Below are 20,339 nucleotides of genomic sequence, written 5' to 3'. Positions count from 1 at the left end.
ATACTATCTTACAAATTATACCTTTATTATCGTTTTGTCACTCTGGCTGTTGCAATAACAAAGCTTTTCGTAAACAAATTTTGCTAATGAAAAATTAATTTTAAATTATCTCATTAGGTCAAACGGAATTTGAATATAAAACCTCATCGTGCATTAAGTCACTATGCAATCTTATATATAATTCTACGTTTATTAAAATGAAAAATTGAAATAAAAACGTTAATGTTCTCTACTATTATGAAAGAAAATATTATATTTTAATTTGACTTTTCCGCTCACGAGGATTTCTTTAATATTATTTTTATGATTTATTTTACGATGGTCATACGAAAATAATGAGTAACAATTTTTTATAAATTAGAATTTTTTATTATTGAGAAATCTTAATCTGCAGACTTTGTTGATTTTTCTACGTAATCTTAATTTTTTGTACACATTTTTCCCATCGTTCTAGAAGTTTATATATTCTCTTGTAAAACTTCCAGCTGCCAAGACGGTGACGCATTGCTTTGTGGCTTGCCTCTGTATTGCTGTAATTTCATTTATAGTCACACATCTGTTTGCCTTAACGACTTCATCAACTCTTTTTAGAAAAATAAACAAAAGTCTGTAAATTAAGGCCTGATCTTATCAATATAAGATTAACTTTAATCTCGATTTAACTTACTGTTTATTTTTCCTAATTCTTAAAATTAGAAAAAAAATAAATTAAACCGAGATTACAAAAGTAATCTCACATTAGTGGAAACGGACCTAAGATGATGTACTTTGTTTTTCAATAACAAAACATTCTAATTTATAAAAAAAATTGTTGCTTACTATTTTCAGTGTATTTTCTTGTACATATTTGTTTTATAACATTGAGTTTTTATTTTATTATTAATTTTACTATTATTTACATGTTTTTGATGTTTCCATAAGTGCTATTATTGCCAGCACACTGATATTTGAATAATGTGTGGGAGACGCGTATATAGTTCTCGATGAATTATTTCCATTGTCATGCAAAGCACCTTCGAGCAAATCTCGCATTCGATCCTAACGACTCTACGTAATATGTGGCGCGGTAATTAAGAGTTTTTTGCTTGCTGCAAAATGTATTCACCCTGGTATAGAGAAAGTCACGGTCGGAAAACCGCAGGCGGAACTCTGATGATGATGGGGCGGAATCGTAAGGTGGAAAGGTTTCCGAGGAATGGATTGCGGGAAGGACGAAAAGCGACCGCAAAAGGAAGCGATCCCAGCAAAGAAAGTAGAAGACAAAAGAGCCTCTATTTGGCTGCACTCTTGATGTTGTGATCAATCAGACGAGCAAAATAATGATTCGGTATCCCTGACGGGAGAAATCTTTGCGCTCTTCTGAAAATATCTCAGGGAATGTCGTCACTCGATTGATTCCGACATTGGAGAAATTTGATGGATTGCTCCATCGGTGGGATTTTTTACGTCACGAACATTCGAATTTCACAAAGTACTCTGAACATGTTTTGTTTTTCCCCGCGTGTGATACTCGTATCAGTGAGTTTTTAACAGTCTCGTTTGAAGTAGAATACGCGAAGTAAAAGGGATAAGGTCGTGCCTACGATTTCTTCAGTTCTGAGATCTAAGTGCATTGGCGATGGGACACGTGCACATACACGTGCACGTGTGCAAACGCAAGAGCTATGTCAAGCAAGACGTTTCGCTTACACCTTACTCCTTTCCCTGCTCACTCCTCACAAAGAAATGACATGGCAAAGAGATGCTTCACGTGAAACTCTCGCCTTGCTTTCGAAGATGCCGTGAGACGAGCGCGGCGAATTCTTTTTTTTTTTTCATTGCACTTTTTCTCGCTCAAGATATGGAAGTCACATCAGACCTTTTACCAGCGACGTCGCAGAAAGGCGCGCCATTTCAATCAACAGTTTTCGCGATATTACTCCCTAAAATTCCATTCTAGAAACTTGACTCACTTATTAAATTTTAAATTGTACTAGATTTTATTTAACGCCCACCGCCCGTTTTCAAGCTGTGCGCACAAAATGCTCAGATCATGTCAGGACGAAATGAAGTCTTAGACAGAACGAAGACAGACGTCTTAAACGACAGAACGGAGAAACTCGTCTCAATTAGAATTTATTAGTCATTTTATGATATCCCTTGTCAGACGTAATTAAAGTAAAAAATATCAATTTTACTTTGCATGTCACGAGGCAATCTTAATGAGCTTTTTTTCAAACTATGTTCTTTATGCTGCGAGAAAGTTATCGTAATAGTTTCGGGTCCCAAAATTACCGTAAGCTTTTTTTATTTACGGTCTAATTTATCATGCTTTTTAATTTATGTTAAAAATTCAGTGATATATATATATATAACACTCGCACGTAAAAACTTTATCGATTATGTTAATTTTTTTATTATACCAACGGCATATTTTATTGGAAAAAGAACTACTTGTTTTTTTTTGTTTAATTTTTTTGTACTTTTTTTGTATTATGAAAATATTTTTGAAGAATATTTATATTATACTATTTAAATTATTCACATAAAATGTCAAGTATAATTTTCATCTGGACCAATTATTAGTACATTTATGTACAAACATTTAATTATAGTAATGAGCAATTATGAAAAAAATTTTTACCAATATTTTGACCAATCTGTCGACTATAAATTTATAAAATTTTAAGCAAAATAATATATTTTTAGACTGTTTTTATTTAAATCCTTTAATATTAATGGATAAAAGTATGTTGAATTAAATCATAGATGTACCATGTAATTTTTAAAGTTAAAAAAATGATATTTTGTATAAATTAATAATGGAAGTTTCAAAAATAGACTTTCCTTATATTATGTCCTTATATAATGTTGGTTATTAATAATTAATGCATAGTTATTAATGATGATTACATAATAAACTCTCAAAATTCATTTCCAAGCGAGTGAACGCGATGCTGATTGCAACAATAGCAACCAAGAGTGGCGTATTAAACGGCCAAGAGAAATAGGAGAATAGAGCATAAATTTACTGGCGAAACATGTCGGACACGGGATGCAATACTTGTTTGTTGCGTCGTATGCGGATCGGATATAGTGTTGCGTTTACTCGTACATTCGTTTTCCAGAACGATCAATTGGTTGCAATTGAAACGCGATATTTGTTCTCTAATTGGACTGACACTTTTTATTCTTGCTGCTGATATTTTTACCGTGTCAAACAAACGTCAAAAGGGAGAGAAATTGCCTTAGACATAATTTTTCACAAAAGAAGAAATAAATCTTTAAAGTAATGTAAAGATTGTTAACAAGAAAAAACTTTTATTCAGAAAAGATTGTAAAACTACACAGAATTATTTGTTTATTTCTTTAATATCGTAAAGTTTTTTTTTGTTAAATTACTGTATGATTTTATATTTTATTATAATTGTATCATGACAAAATCAATATTTGTGATAACATCAAACGTATATATTAGATGAGATCTCAATGGGCACATGGAACATTATATCTATGATTTGTCACCCTCTCGCACATAAAACTTCAGAAGACAGCGCTTCCGGAATGAGTACGTTCTGACTACCACAGACGAAAATATTTTATATGTCGCGATAAGGTAACGACCCTCTTTCGGGGTTTTCCAGCCAAGACTAACGAAGTTCTCCGACAGTCCGGAAAATCGAGTGCCCGAACTACTTTCCTTCGTCTTTCATCGACCTGAATTCGCGTCGTCGCGGATTGAAACTCAGAAAGAAACAGCGCGGACTACAAAACTTGCTCGGTTGAACGTCTCCAAGACTAATGATTTTCCCATGCACTTCGATTGGTTTCGTCATTTCGTTTCAACGGTAACAAAATACTTGCTTTGCTTTCGATTTCGTTTTCCCGTATTGGTAAAATGCTTTCACGTCCCTGCATTTCGAACTACGAAAACTCATAGTTAGATCTCTCTCTTTTAGTTCTTCTTTAGTCAATTCTCGCCGTGGTTGAAGGAATCAACATTAGGAAGGATCATTTATTTGATTTATTTCGAGTGGCCGTATTTTTGCAACTCACTTATATGTATATTTACTAAAGTTATATAACATATAATTGTTTGAGAATAAACGCACATTGAAATTAATTACTTACATTTATTACTTTTATTGCTAAATGATTTATTTTTTGAATCAATTGAATTTTAATATTTTTTTATACTATCTGTATACTGATCAAGTTTTATAAAAAAGAATTTCTAATTAGATATAAAAGTCAATATTTGTGGACAAACGAAATTCTGATAATATTATAATACGATTAATATACCGTTCGACGAATTTTTGTTTGCCAACTTTTTTTCATTCCTTTTTGAACGCTCCGGTATCAAAATAAATCACCCATGATTATATATGTACATTAAATTTTTATTACGTTATTAACGATCAGACATTCGATTTTGCACAAACATATCGAAAATTTACATTTATATCCGGAAAAATTATTATAGTCTTTTAATTAATCAGAGCGTCACAATATGAAAAACTGATATAGGTATCTGCAGTATGCGATTCTTTAAATTAGATTGTATTTCGGCTTATATCTTCGGACAATCCCGAATTCGTCATGCGTTTTCATGAGTGTGCGTGTTTTCCAGTTGAACATTTTTTGATTAATTATTCGAGAAGATCGCGTGGGAAACGTGGTCTGTTATTTAAATTATCCCTTCTCTGATGAACCACTCGCAAACGACGTGAACTGTAGCGGTCAGAGCAGGAAAGCACGAGTGATTTCCGTTCCTACTGTAGAAACCGCGATATTGTTTCACTAAGTTGTCAGAAACTCTCCCGCTACTCTAGCAGTTTCGTTCGCTCTTTCTTCCCTTCTCAAAACGTATTTTTGGCAGAAGAATTCCGAATCCTGAAACACGGATGAGTTTATCGGGTGAGGCCACAAAGTGTTGCGAGCTTAACTTCCGAAAATAGGATTTAGTTCTCTCCCTCTTTCTCTCTCTCTCTCTCTCTCTCTCTCTCTCTCTCTCTCTCTCTCTCTCTCTCTCTCTCTCTCTCTCTCTCTTTCTCTTTCTGGTAAACGAACAATCTGATACTGATATAATCTGTTTAGAAACTTTTCTTCAACTGTAGGATTCTTGGTCAATGCAGAGTTGATTTTTCTTCAAAGTATTGGGAAAATAATATTTTATCAAATGATTAAAGAGAGCATATTTTTTAAATTAATATTAGGTATTCATTCTATGTGTAATGTATCTAATATAAAAATCTAATGTAAAAATTAAATATTATTAATATTTTTTAATAATATTTTAATTATATTTTTATGTATAAATATCTTAATTTGATACATCAAAGTTAGTATGTAAATATCATTTACTCGAAATGACGAGGACTAATTTTCGAGTATAAGTGGTAATTTAGCGAATGGCAGACATGTTACGTGATCTACGCAGAATGCATACACACTTGGAGGATTTACAGCGTAGCAACATACGAATCTGGATTTATGTCAACGGCGGCAGTATGCCTCGACGTTGCGTCGTGTATCTATGCAAACAGCAAAGTCCGCTCGTATGGCTTATTCGATTCCATTAAGTACAGCAGAAATGTTGAACGTATGAAATGTTCGGTATCTTAAGAGTAATACGTTTCCATGCAACAATTCTTATTTCAGTATTAAGGCCAGTTAAACTTTGTAGCTATGAAATGTAAGTGATAAGCGTAAACTAATTATTATAACACTTTCAATCGCAAGATTTTTATTATAATATAATATTTATTTAATTGATTTTAACGAAATAATTTATATACTTGAATATATCTCCCTGTAACTTTTTATTTATTCCTTTATTAAGAATTCTAATATAATGTACAAGTATTTTATATTGACAAATGATTTATATTAAAATAAATTGATAAAGACTAAAATAAAAAAAAAATGAAAAGTAAAGTATGTATCAAGGAATACGATAGTCTTTTAAATGTATAAAAAGTTCGTGATAATATTATTATCATCGATAGACCACATTATTATGTTATTATATTATTAATTACCACATTGTTATATTATTAATTAAAACATTTAAGGATTAATAAAACAAAAAATTTCTTTACGTTTCGATACAAATTTTTAATTAATAATATAACATAATAATGTGGTCTATCGATGATAATAATATAATCACGAACTTTTTATACATTTAAAAGATTGTCATAACTTTCTATTACGATTTACCTGATTAAAATTGATAAGCTTGATTTTCTGAGATCTAGATATACATATATTAGATACTGGCAATTTATATGTTTATTTATATACATATACGTAAAAAAACATACAAATATAGATATTTATACTTTTATTTAAACAACTTATAGTCGTTAAAAAGTATAAAATTGAAAAGAAAATGATCCTAAATATTATATATTAATTGTTATAAACGATATGTGAAATTATTACAATATTAAACAATTTACAATCCTTTTAATTTATATGAGAATTTTATTTAATTAAAGTAAAGAGTGAAAATTATTGACGTCCGGATATATTAAAATATGTATTTTTACAAACTTTTTTAGATTGTTATTCTCGTTGCATACAAATTGGAATTTATTCTTATGTTCTTGGAACATGTTTTTTATATATTTTTTAAAGAACATTTCTTTAAAATATTCTTTTATGTTTATTGTATTTATTATATGTGTCAGTTATTAAGTTTATCATATTTTCTCATCACGTTTATCATATTCAGCGTTTAGTAAAGTGATACCAAAATCTATCATCATACCAAGGTCTATCATGCCAAGGCATATGGTGCTCAGGTTTATTATGATCTTCGCTGCATGAAGCAAAACAATTTGTCTCGTTCTGTATTACTTCTAAATCCATGGTGAGAATGCGGAAATTTTTTTCATTTATATTTAATGTGTCAGTAATAACTCGCTGAAATCTGTTTGTTAAAATCATCAGATTTTTTCTATGATTTACAACTTTTATTCCACTTGGAAATTGCAATAAGTCGGAATTTTGCGCAATGACCTCCTAAAAATTAATATTTGATTTTACAAGAATTAAAATCGTACTAATAATGCTTTCAAGAAACGAAATAATGTTAGTAGAATATAAATATTCGAAATAATTTGTTACCGAATAATACGTGAAAAGAAAATGCGTTTAAATATCTTACTGTGTTGGTAGAATGAAATTCTTTTCCAGTATCTTGGCATAAAATGGATGTTTCCGGAATATTGCTAAAAAATATTGCGCATTGCTCGGATGCTATCGGTCCCGTTTGGCCAGATAATGTACCCGCTAGTTGAGTTAGTTTATCAACTTCACTTTGGCTTGATTCTAAACATTCTTGATGAAGATTAAACAGATCCATTTTATATATTTCCTTTCCCGCTAAGGGAGCATAATACAACTCTAAAACATTTGCAAGGGAAATATTAATAATCGCAAAGGTTTAACAGTATGACATTATTTACTGGCAAAGTTTTTATTTTCTTACTTTAGTTAAGCGTAAATATGTATAAGTAGATAAGAAAGTGAAAACAAATGGAAATGATACGATTCAAATATCAACTTAAAGATGGATTTAAATTTTTAGATATTATATACGGACGTAATGAGTTTATATAACAATCGAAATATAAATCGAAATAATTTTTTTTGTATCAAAAATAAGTACTTACGTTTATAAATAATTGTTAAGCCGAAAATCCCGTCTTCCAAATAAAAACTTTGATTTTCTATCGTAAAATTGGCATCGGTCGGTTTCATATAATTAGATTCGATTCTGCAGAAACCAAAATTTTCGTTGTAAATAGCCAAACCGTAACCTTCTACATCAGCCATAAATACCTGTGAACATATTTCTATATTAATCTATTATATAATTAATATAATAATTGCATTTCAAATTAAATCACATTATACTAACAGTCGCATCATTTATATATTTGCAATCTCGAACATAAGCAAGTGGTGTTACGAGTAATCCAGTGCCATTTTTATTGTTAGCGATGTGAGGTGGAATGCGAATACGTTTAACGAGCTTATTATTTTTTAAATTGAAGATCAATAGTTGCGGAGGACAAACGGCGTCTTCTCCAATTTTGCCACAATCCAGAACGAAGATGTGATTACATTTGATCTAATGCAAAATGTAGATGTGTATAATATATAGTAATATTAATTATATTTATAATAGTTATATGTCGCTTTAAAAAATATTGATGCTCACAGACACTCGATATACACTTATAATACCATTGCAATCATTCTCATTATACCATGACCAATTTGGATATGGATCCAAAAGTGGACCTCCCGGTCCTGTTTTGTCAGATACTGTCATCAGACTAGCTGGTACTCCCTGTTCTCTTACCGAAGTAACGAATATTCTGCCATCTACAAAAATTGCATGCTATTCAATATGTTTTATTGTAAATATATATACTTTTATATTGCAACAGTACTATTTTTATTATTTTACTTATTTTTTTATCAATATGTTGAATATAATGTTGATCATGATTTTATATTAAATACTATTTTTTATATTAAATACTATGTTCATAAATTACGTTTATTAGAAAAAATATTTATGTTTCAATAAAAAAGAAATATAATTATATTTGATGTAAAATTACATCAAATTTAGTTAGCTTACTTTGAATAGTATTAGCCTACCTTGAGCCTTGTCCGCGTCGTATAAAACGCATGAATTAGGATTATAATTGCCAAAATTTATCGCAATCTCTCTTTGTTTCTCATTTTCCCAAAGAAAATCAACGTATTTCCAATCGTATACTATTGTTAGATTAACACCAAAGCTTACAGTTACGGTTGTCAGAATTGATATGACAAATAAAGGTTGCTTCATTTTTAGTGAACAATTATTATAGTTACTATAAACATATAGCTTTTATAAACAAAAAAAATAACATAACTAAACTTTATCAATAGATACGTATTTCGTAAATACAAATCTATTAATAGTAGGATCGCACGATGTTAGTCGATATTTACGGAAAGTTTACAACTTAATACATATGAAAATACTTTACAAGAAATTCTCACTATCACCAGCAGTAAACAATGCGACCTCGCTTAAAGTCATTTCATTCATATTATTCATGACACTTTGTACACGTGCATGTAATATGGAAAATGTTTTTTATCAATGGAACTTTCAGAAATGAAAAGTATTTTTTATATAATTATATTTTATTTTTTGATTTTTGTTTTATAACCGTATAATAATATATTAATTTTGAAATTGTGCATACTAGTTATATTTTTTATATATATTCCAAAGTTAATGGTGTGCGGGTTTACGACCGTGATGATTATATAGCTGAAGCAAAACAATTTGTTATTCGATTCCTATTTAATCGGAGAAAGCAGAAATTTATCTCGTTTAAATCTAATATATCGTTAAGCGCAACCTGAAGTCTGTTTAATAGTAGATTTCCCGAAATATTTCCAACTTTCAATGCATATATTATAATTTTTATCGTTATCTATCAATGAATTCTTGAATAACGGAGGATAATGTATTTATTATATAAGAAATAGTGAATGTGCAAAATATAATGTGACATGAAGACAGTATTATTAAACTATTTATCTTTCTATATAGCAGAATGAACGTTTCTGAGACATTGCTAAAAAATATCATATTATCCTTAATTGTCGGACTCCTTTAGCTAGATAATACAGGGTAACTTCGATATATAAACTTATCAAAAACTGAATTTATTAAGTATTATTTATTATGTTTAAACAAACTAAAGTAAACAAACTATATCAATAAAAACTTTGAACTATTATGAAAAAATAATGGAAATCCGAAATATTTATATTTCGTATTAAAAAATGAACTTTTTTAAACTCTTGTATTTTTATCGCATATTCCATAGGGGTGGGATATATGGCTATTCACGGGGGGAGGGAGGGATATGTAGGGCTCATGAAAAATTTACAAATAATGCATATAAATAAATCGTAAAAAGATACAATAACTTATGTACGTACTTAAAATGCGTTTATAAAATTTTATTAAGGAATAAGAATGACAAATATATATATGAAGTAATAAATAACAATTACAATCTTCCCACATGTATTACAAGTATTATGATATGAGATACATATTTCATGTAATGCGTTTATTGGATTTAGTGCACTGAATTTAATCTGCCCACTTTATATACTTTGAGCATAAATCCCGTCCGCTAAAAATGCCGTATATCCCAAACAAATGGGATATACAAGACAACAAACTAAACGAAGAATATAAGAGCAAAGTACTTGCATTTTGTTATACGACATGCTTTACTATTTCTCTATACTCATGTATCATGAAATAACCACTAAGTATTTTGCACGTCCTACAGTAATCATTTCATGTAGATTATAACTTATGATGGCGTTACTTAACACAATGACAAATCAATTCACAATAATTTCATTAATATTAACAATAAGAAACTGAAATCATAACATAATACTAATACTATAACATAAAGGCGTGTAGTAGAGTAGTTGCGGGAAAATTATCCCCACTCCTTCTATTTTTTCTGACTTTTGCGACGTAAATCTCAGGGCGGCGTATTTGCCAGAGTTACTGCCTGTAGTTAATCTATTAGTTTCGCTATTACTTAATTTTGATATTCTCGTATGTTATGTATAGTTATCTTAAATATCTCGCATCCCGCAAAAGAGGGGAAGCATTAAAGCACTTTAAAATATTTGCAACAAAGATATTAACAATCACTAGAGATTAGCGAACGCCATCATTATTTATAGAAAAGCTTCCCATGTTTTAAACATTTTTGTAAATTATAAAGTATAAATATGCATAACTATTAATGTTTAAAAATAAGTAGATAAATGTAATATAATTCAAGTAGTTAAATTAAAGCTGTACTGAAATTCTTTAACTTATTTGTATATCAATTTATTATGTAGATAATTAATATAATAATTGCATTCCGAATTAAATATTAAGTCACAAAATGTTATGTGCGTGTTTTATGAAATAAAAACATCTTATATATAAAATTATTGTCATTTCTTTGATTAGCATCAGTCTACTTAGTGTCTTGTCTACGTTATATGAAATGCACGCGTTAGCGTGTTATATTATAATTGTCAGATTCTATCGCGTTTTCAACTCTTGCGTCGAATCTTTCCACAGATAATGAAGATAGATACTTCCATTTGTTTATATAATAGATCTTCCAGTTCAACATAAAAACTTATATTTATGATTGTTAGAATTAATACAATAAGTAATAGATACGTCATTTTCAGTATAACATGGTAGAGTATTCATTATTACTATGATAGTCACTAATATTTGTAATAAATGACTGAGTTTCAGCAATAGACTTTATCACGTATATAGCAGGAGTGAACGTAGTAATAAACAGCTTGTGCAATATTAGATAATATTCATGGCAGATTTATATAAAAGCTACTGTAAGTTTGTAAGTTTATATAGAACGCAGTACTTATTTATAATATTTTTAATAGAATAATATTTTTAGTAGTTCTTTATACAATACAATTGATAATTAAAAATTGCAATGTTTAAAGTTATATGAGCTCTAGCATTATTGATAATAATAATTGTATGTATAGTGAGTGCAAAAAGTATTTTGTACAGAGAAAATATTTAAAAAAATCTTGTTTTAAAAAGTATTATCCAGTGAGAAATGATTTATTGAATTTATGTTGAATCGATATGATGATTTTGACGTCTAATTGACGGTTATTTCTTGTTGGGTAATTAACAATTTATTCATAAAGAATAAAATAGTATGTTTCTCAAAGTTATATGTACCAAGAAAATGTGCATTCATTATAAGAAATATATCATCTTAAAAATAAGCGAAAATACAAAATTGTATTGTTTGAATGGTCATAAAGTGTTCGTATAATCGAGAAATTTAGCTTCTAAAAAATCAGGAATACATGTAGAGCTGGTTTATATAATACAATAGAATCTATTTATTATATAAAATTGCTAATTAATGTTAATTTTCTACAACTAAGTTTTTTTTATAAAAAATATCTTTGTACGAATACTTTTTGCATTCACTGTATGTCTAACGCACAATATGTTATCTTATCAATGAGTCCTTGGAGTATGGAGGATGTTTATTATATAAGAAATACACATTGAACATAGTGAACATAAAAATATTGTCAGGTAAAGATAGTACCATTAAACTGTTCAATCTTTGTTTATATATATATATATATATATATATATATATATATATATATATATAAAATTTAATATCGTATTTTTTTAATATCATTACCATTTTTTTACTTTTTGTTTTATAATTGTGAAATAAAGGACAGTGAGTAAACATTATTTAACAAGATATTGTTTTATATAATTATTTTATTATTAATTATACATATATACAATGTATTAATATTACATAATAATAAAAGTGTGCGTAACTAATTATACATTATATTTTTTTCTTTTTTTTATATGTAAACATTTTAAACAAAAATTTTTTTAAGATCATTTTATTTTTTAGTGAACATAAGATGTCAAATTCTAAGGCTAAAATATTACCAGGGTCCAGGTTTATGACTGATGATTGGAAGCATCTATTTGTCTCTTCTTCTATTTCATTTATATTCGACTCGAGAATGCGGAAGTTTGTCTCGTTAAAGTTTAAATTATTATTAAGACTAATTTGAAATTTGTTTGTCAGTAATATTAAGTCATTTTCAATTTTTAATTTCTACTCGAGAATTGCAAATTTTTCACAATGACCGTCTAAAAATTGATATTTCAATGTTGTAATAATTAAAATTATTAATAGTTGAGGAGCAAACTTTCAAAGTGTTTTCAAAATTTTTATTTTTTTAGTTAGGGGTGGCATTGAGTGTTCAATATTGAAGGCCTTATTATTAATATAAGCTTCTGAGATGTTCAGAAAGCATTTTTTCATCGTTAATTTATATGCTGAAGAAATATAGACATTTCGAAGTGCATTACGTTTTTTTAATTAGAGACAAATAAAATGCATTTGTTTAATATTTTTAGCAATTATTTAACAATTTTGTTTAATATTTCATGTCCTACTGATTGACATATTATTATTCTCTGTAAAGTGCGTAATTTTCTTGTGTGCTATCTTTCTTTCTAGTTTTTTGGATAAATTTTGGACAAATTACGCATTTTGAAAGTCTGCTCCTCAGTTGTTATTCAACAATTGGTGTCGCGAGCAATCCATTGCCATCTTTATTATTAGCAACGTTAGATGGAATGATAATAACGAGCTTAACGAGTCTATTGTTATCTAAATCGAACATCAATAGTTTTTGAGGACAAACTCTCTCTCCTTTAAATCCATCTTTTATTCCAAAATCCAGAACAAAGAGACGATTTCATTTGATCTAACGCAGAAGCAGATACGTACAGTATATAGTAATATAAATTATTTATATATTATAAATATATACTATATATCACTCTTAAAAAAATAAACTAATACTCACTGTCTATCCGTTTTGGATAATTGGATTTGGATTATTGTCTAAATTAGATTTAAAAAAAAAGTAGCTTTCGGTATGATTTGAAGACCGGGTCGTTAAATTGTACCACCTGGTTCCTAAATCGTACTTCTATTGTAGCAAACAAGCTAACATTGCTTATTGTCATTTTGACATTAAAATAATATCTTTAACATCAAAATGACAGTAAATAATGTCATTTTGTTTACTGGGAAAATAAACAAAATTAATTTTTAAACTCATTTATTAATAAATTTATTTTTAATTTCAAACTGAGTATAATAAAAACTTTTTTATTATAAAAAACAGAAATTAGACTCTGTGTTTTTAAAACTCATTTAAGAAAACAGTAAAAAACAATATTTAAATCGATTTAAGCTATCATTGCACTATATTTCAGAATATTAAAATCTCAAATATTTTGAAAAAATAAATTTTGGGGAAATAAAATCAATTACAGATTTTTCCGTCACAAATAGAAAAGATTCAATAGAAAGACTCAATAGAAAAATTTAACAAAAAGATTCAATAGTTGATAAGTAATTAATTTTTTGAGCACTTATTTAAATAGTTTTGGCAAATGTCAGGATTGTCACTATAGGTTTCGTGCAACCACTTAGAGCACCTGACACATTGAATCCAGTTCTTTTTTATCATAATAGTAACCTCCACATATTGCTCGTGTCACTTGCGAAAATCGTATTGGTACAATATAAAGATCAGCGATAAGTACAATTTACCCAATATCCCTCTATTTTTAATAGATAAATAGCAATATAACTTATAAATATTTTGTTAATTTGATGTTATCCAGAAAAAAGTTTAAATATCAATTATAACCAGAATACTATAATTCAATTAACCATCTTATACTGATAAAACCTTAGATAAATTGTATTAAAACTTAGATCAGACACCGAACAAAATCAATTTTAAATGGCACTCGTAAACAGACTCGAAGACAAAAAAAAAGATAATTCTTACCCATATTATCAGCATCATATCAGTCATTATAACAGTGTCATTATAATTTTCCTTTGCGACTTTTAATTATCGTTCCACGTGGATATTGCAATTTTTCGAAATTTTGCGCAATAATTTCTTAAAAGTTGATATTTTATTTTACAATTAAAATTGTATCAATAGTTGATACAATTAAAATTGTATCATTAGAGGTAATAATGTTAATACGAGATAATTAGATAGATATTTACAATATTCTATTGAATAATATATTATGTAAATGCATAAACTCTGAAAAAATATTACTAACAATTGCATCATCTATGCGTTTTCAATCTCGAACATGAACAAGTGATGTCACAAGCAGTCCAGTACCATTTTAATTATCAGCGATGTGGGGTGGAATGAGAATACGTTCAACGAGTACAAAATCAGTTTGACGGTCAGAGTGTTGAATTTAACTGCATTTTTAGTAATGATGAATATTTTTTATTTCAACAAGGAGAGGTACTTAGCAGGTCATTTGCTAACATCAGCGAAACAGCTGCAGCGTATTATGAAACAAGTGACGATAAAATTATACGAGTCAAATGTGCAGAGGAGAGGATAGGTTTTCGAAATGTCGGAAAAAGCGCACTATCCATTTTACACGTCCTGTTACTGCTGATATTCGTATTGTCCTTACAATGCAAAGCTATCGCCTCCGCCATTACTACAGAGAGTTTAATCTCGTTACTCATCATTTCATTCGCAGTGTTTCTTGTCAGTCGGCCACGGATGCGAACGTAAATGTGATGGCGAAAGCGCCGGCGGGTCTCTTCGGCGGATTGGATGTTAACGTTAATTCGCCACGTTAGTATTCGCGGACTTCAAACGAATCTAGTCCAGGTTTACATTCGCGCTCGGTTTATCCTCGAGCTATGTCGTCGCGAAAGGCGCAATGCAAACCGCGTTTGCGATAGCCCCCGCTTCTATTAAAACATGCAAACGCTGCCTTGGACTAATGGGGTTAAGGATGAAATTGGATTTCCTGTTTCTCTCCGGCAAAATGACATTAAGAATGAATCAAGATGGACTATAGTATGTTTATTAAAATTATTGAATTCTCTGCTCGGCTCACTATGATAGCTTCAAAAAGAAGCTAGAATTCTAATCAAAGCTCTTGAGAATTAAAATTGGGGTGTTAACTTTACATGTCCCACTATAGTATTGTCTACAATAATTAAAAAGACCAACAATAAAAGGAAAACAATTAAAAAAAATATTACAAGACAATAATATTGCGAATAGCTAATAATAATATTGATTACGCGTTTTTTTTTACTTTCGTAATATTTGAAGCATTTATTAATAATATTATAATACTAGATACTCTCTAAATCTGAATCAATGGATAATCACTGATATCAGTGTCAAGTATGCCATTGGTAATCAATGAATTAAATGTGAAATTCCTAATCTAGCTAATCTAGCTAAAAGGTAATTAGTAATTATTCATTGATTCAAATTTAGAGAGTATACAGACACAATAGATATAGACTACCCATTTCTATGAAGGTGTCGCTATCAGTTTAGAAGGAATGAAGTAGTTTGATTAGATATTAACAAGAATAGCGCAACCTTTTTATGTGTGAATGTCGATAATGTTCTTCTATTGGTTATCTTCTCTTTTTTTTACCGTCATTTTAGACTTAATTGTCCAATTGGGTGCTCTTTAATCGGATTCTTTAATTGGATTTATTTCTAATTTAGATTGGGTCAAATGGCGGCTGTTTACTCTTAGTAATATTTGGAGTTTTAAGTTAATTTCTTCCCCTTCCCTCCCCCTTCTTTTAAGATCCAATAACTATTCAGATGTTAAGATTAGGAAAAGTGTATTCTTTATTTATTATATCTATGATTAATACATACATAAGCGTTTTCGTAATACATTTATTTTAGAAAAGAATGAAACAGTTAAATGCATCGCTACATAGCGCATTAAATTTATTATAATGAATCTATTCTCGCAAATCAAACGCACTATTTTTCGAAAAATGATATAAAACGGTATAAAAATCGTATTAAAGTGATTATCGAATGATGAACGAGCCAAGAGCGAAATGGCTCTTCCACTAATTTTAATTGTATCCAGCTCAATATTTAACGGCTTTAGGTTAACTAAAACAATTTACCGTTACCATTATCCACTGGTGATTGTGGTCGTTCACGAACCATGCATCTCTCGTTCGTGCATCGTTTCGTTGTCTCTCGTGTCTCTTTCTTTTTTCACTTTCATCTCGTATCTTCTCTCTCAAAGTAATTGTTCTTTCTCGTAGATATTTTGCACACATGGTTGTTGGGATTCACCTTCTTTTTTCGCTGTTCACTCCTCTGAAACACTGCGAGCAATGCCACATGAATCGAGCTCGGAATAGCCCTGTTCGATCCGACGAGTGACACTGATGAGATTGTTCTCGTCTCTAATCGAACGGAAATCGAAATGGAAAAACGCTTGTAGCGTGTACGTGAAGTAAATGCAACATCGTTGATTAGCCTTTTTTTTACTCTTCTGTTCACGAAGAAAGAAATTTCGCATAAAAATTAAATCTGGTTCAACAATATTACATAGTTTTATTAAAGTATCTAAAAATTAACTAGCTATAGATCTGAAAACAATTTTTGTCTATTAAAATAATCATACAGAATGTTTAAACGTTGATGCCTATTGAATGCTACAAAAAGTATTAACATTCTAACAATTAAATGTCCTACATAATTATTTTATGCCGAACAAAATTATTTTCAGATCTATGCTTAGCTACATTTTTAAATACTTTAGCAAAATCATTTTTTTCGACTGCGCAACGTGATCTATCGATATCGACTGATGACTATTGCTGCCAATCTATTCAACGCGTTATGCGACTCGGTTAATACAACGCTACTAATTTTAACGCGCGGTAAATACAAAATATTTATATGATATAAACAAGAATTATAAATTAAATTAAATTCTAATAAAAAAACTAGCATTAATCTTTCCTGATAACAAAACTCTGTTATCGCGAATCTATCCATAAAACATATTAAAAATTAAACGTAGAAGGCGAATAAACGGAGCGAATTTGGCTACAGAGCATTAGTGAGTAAAAAATACCGAATAGAAAAGTGGGCATGGAGGGGGAATAAGAATAGAAGGAGAAGGCGGGTAGATGATTAGCCTGGACGACAGGTGCCAGCACAAGAAAGAAGGCAGTCAGCCGTGCGAGCTAATATCGAATTTTATAAGAAATTCTATAGCTAACTTTCGTAGACACATATATTATAAGGTTCACTTCTGATAAACTGGTTCGTTGAGCTATTCAATCATCGAATCTTGGTACTCGTGGGACATCACTTGCTCCGGTAGATTTAGGAGCATCCTCTAAGATATCGCCAAAGGAACGACGTGACTGTGGAACAAGGACATGTTAGATCGAGGAATGCTCCACACCATCAGACGATGGAGCATTGTCGTATCATTCCGCTAGGCTATAGAACTTCTCACTCGCCTTCGCTCTTCAATCCTTCGTCTGTACTTCCAGAAGGATCAGGACAAGAATCATAACTATATCTTAGAACGTACAGTACTGGAAGGAGCATAGTCTCTTGAAAGTGTAGGCGAGTAGATTGACGAGAGAAGAATAGATGATGAGCCTAGTTAGCAATGCGCATGACCGTAGAAAGAGAAGCGCGCGCAACCAAATTAAACACAACTGTCAGCTGCAGCCTTAGAACATATAATACTATATGTTCTAAGATTGCTACTTATAATTTTCACTAATTTCTTTTTTAGTATGGAGCATAATAAAGACCATCTAAGACCATCATTTCCTCAATCTATTCTTCTACAATTAAATACACGGAACTGATAGGACTATGCTCCTTTCAGTATTATATGTTCTAAGAACTATATCTGCTAGCGTAAGCAATTACTGATCGAGCAGGTTCAAATAATCGAGTTCATCTCGCGCGCGCGTACTTAGAATCAATATATTTGTACAACATACAATAGAATATTAATTCAATTCTGTTTAGTGTGAGTGCGAACCGCACTTTTCTTTTTGTAAAATAATTGGTTTATCGAGTACCTGATGAAATTATCTTGTGTGATATAGTAAATTGGAACGATTCCGTGAGATCTGATTTACCGAACAGAATTTGTGTATATTATAACAAATCCCGAATTATATAGTATTCGTTTGTGATTAAATCTTATAGTTGATTTAAAATCTGAAATCTATTGTATTATCGAATTCCTTTTTTCGTCGTTCTATCTCGTAAATAGTTTAAGACACGTTACAGAAATATGATGGATATTTCTTAATCGATAAGATTATAGAACTATAAAAAGTTCTAATTATCACTCACACTTGCTGTGTTTGTAATATTAATCAATAATAATATAGAATACGACAGATGCTTTAATATATTCAGATGCTTACTTTAGCATCCTATTATCTGTCAAGAGATGTTATACTCTTGATAAATAATAGTCATGTTATTTATCAAATTAACTGGAGTTATACATTTTCTAATTTATGAACATTGCACAGAATTTTCAAGTCCACGCGTAATCTTCGCTGTAATTAAAATGTTGCTCTGCAAACAAAAATTTAATTCGCATTTATAACTTCGCGGTTGAAATTCAGGAATGAAATGGAAGAGAAGAAGCTGATAACCAGGAAATTAAAGTATCGTAAACAACAAGAGACATCGTCATATACATTCATTTATCATTATTGGCATGAGTATATAAGCAATAAAAATTGGAACAGGAGTACCGGCATCGGGGTTTCAGCGAGTCTTTAGACACGAGTCAAATAACAGTTATTTTATTTTATTTTCGTTTTCACAGCGGACCGTTGGCTTGTGTTTGTCTTTTCATCTCCATTGGAAGCAACAACGGAAACGTTTTAATTTAGTTTGTCGTCGAGTAGAAGCGCCCGAAGAATATGGAAAGCGACGCGCAGAGGGCAACATATTTCGTTATATAGAACTGCGTTTCATTACTTAACTCCGTATATTTCCATATTGAAACGTTCATTCATTTTGTAGTGCATGAAGGATCCAGCTTAAATTCCGGTGTTGGAATTTTACGGACACGCTGATGCACGTTAAAAATGCAGTGTCGAATTTGTGAAACTTTTAATAATAAACGTTCTGTTATTGATTCGTTGACATTGTAACGTTAATTGACGATATTTTATAAAATTGCACGCGTTTTCTGCCAAAGCGGTGAAAAGTTTCTGGCTTTGAATCCATTCTCGGATGGTTTATCGGTTCGAAGGGCTTCCTGCAGAACAATGGCACCCTAGAGAATGGGTTGGCAATGGCGGCAATGGTATCCCTCGTCCCTCTTGTTATCGCTAGGCTTGTCTGTCGAGGCAAAAGATGCGAGCGTACCCTCGAGACACCAAGTAAGTTTCCCAATGAGCCGAAGTCAGCACGTCACGGAAGATTAAGCTCTCTAAGGCACCGAAATTCCGTCGCGTGAAGGACGGTAATTGACTAGAATGGGCGAAAACTGGCCGACAATAATTTTCAAAAAGGTGAACAAAAAACCTGATCCTTCTAATCAAAAGTTTTCGTTGCTTTATAAGATGCTTTGCAGACATAAAAACTAGGCCATCTATATAATATTCTATTTTTAAATTTAATATTATAAAAAGACAACATTATAAGTTATATTTGATTTAACAAAAGTACTTTTTTTAATCAATTTTGGAAATTTTAGAAATGCAAGGAATTTATATCTAAATATATGTTTTATTTTTTGAATTTAAAGATAGAACGCAGAACATGTTGGTTGAAACTGTTACACTTGGCAG

The 20,339-nt window shown here is 30.2% G+C and overlaps 2 protein-coding genes and 1 long non-coding RNA gene across 6 annotated transcripts in view; 1 reads left to right on the top strand and 2 right to left on the bottom strand.

Moving 5' to 3' along the window:
* LOC147907072 (uncharacterized) overlaps positions 1-20,339 on the top strand; it is a 296,973-nt gene that overhangs the window by 204,630 nt on the left and 72,004 nt on the right. The window lies entirely within an intron of this gene.
* On the bottom strand, positions 1,801-16,724 carry LOC105152734 (royal jelly protein-like protein). Of its 2 annotated transcripts, none has more exons than XM_087414293.1 (6): positions 16,668-16,724; positions 8,216-8,382; positions 7,913-8,125; positions 7,665-7,833; positions 7,157-7,395; positions 1,801-7,011 (listed from the first exon to the last, which is right to left on the bottom strand). In XM_087414293.1, the coding sequence occupies exons 1-6, from the start codon at positions 16,702-16,704 to the stop codon at positions 6,718-6,720; spliced, it is 1,119 nt and encodes a 372-aa protein (XP_087270419.1). In that variant the 5' UTR covers positions 16,705-16,724; the 3' UTR covers positions 1,801-6,717. The 2 variants fall into 2 exon arrangements, with proteins under 2 accessions (XP_087270419.1, XP_087270418.1); XM_087414292.1 differs by lacking the exon at positions 16,668-16,724 and adding an exon at positions 8,665-11,440.
* Positions 12,468-20,339, bottom strand: part of LOC147907071 (zwei Ig domain protein zig-8) — an 84,193-nt gene continuing 76,321 nt past the window's right edge. For 2 of the 3 annotated variants that reach the window (XM_087414314.1, XM_087414315.1), the window contains one exon: positions 12,468-16,868. In XM_087414314.1, coding sequence (XP_087270440.1) covers positions 16,762-16,868 — 107 coding nt within the window. In that variant the 3' untranslated portion in view covers positions 12,468-16,761. Of the gene's footprint in view, positions 19,111-20,339 lie in introns of all 3 variants that reach the window. The other variant, XM_087414319.1, reaches the window with a different exon arrangement.

Source organism: Acromyrmex echinatior, chromosome 16 (genome assembly GCF_024713525.1).
Source record: "Acromyrmex echinatior isolate Ae372 chromosome 16, ASM2471352v2, whole genome shotgun sequence".
Classification (NCBI taxonomy): Eukaryota; Metazoa; Arthropoda; class Insecta; order Hymenoptera; family Formicidae; genus Acromyrmex; species Acromyrmex echinatior.
This window is presented reverse-complemented; position numbering and strand designations above follow the sequence as displayed.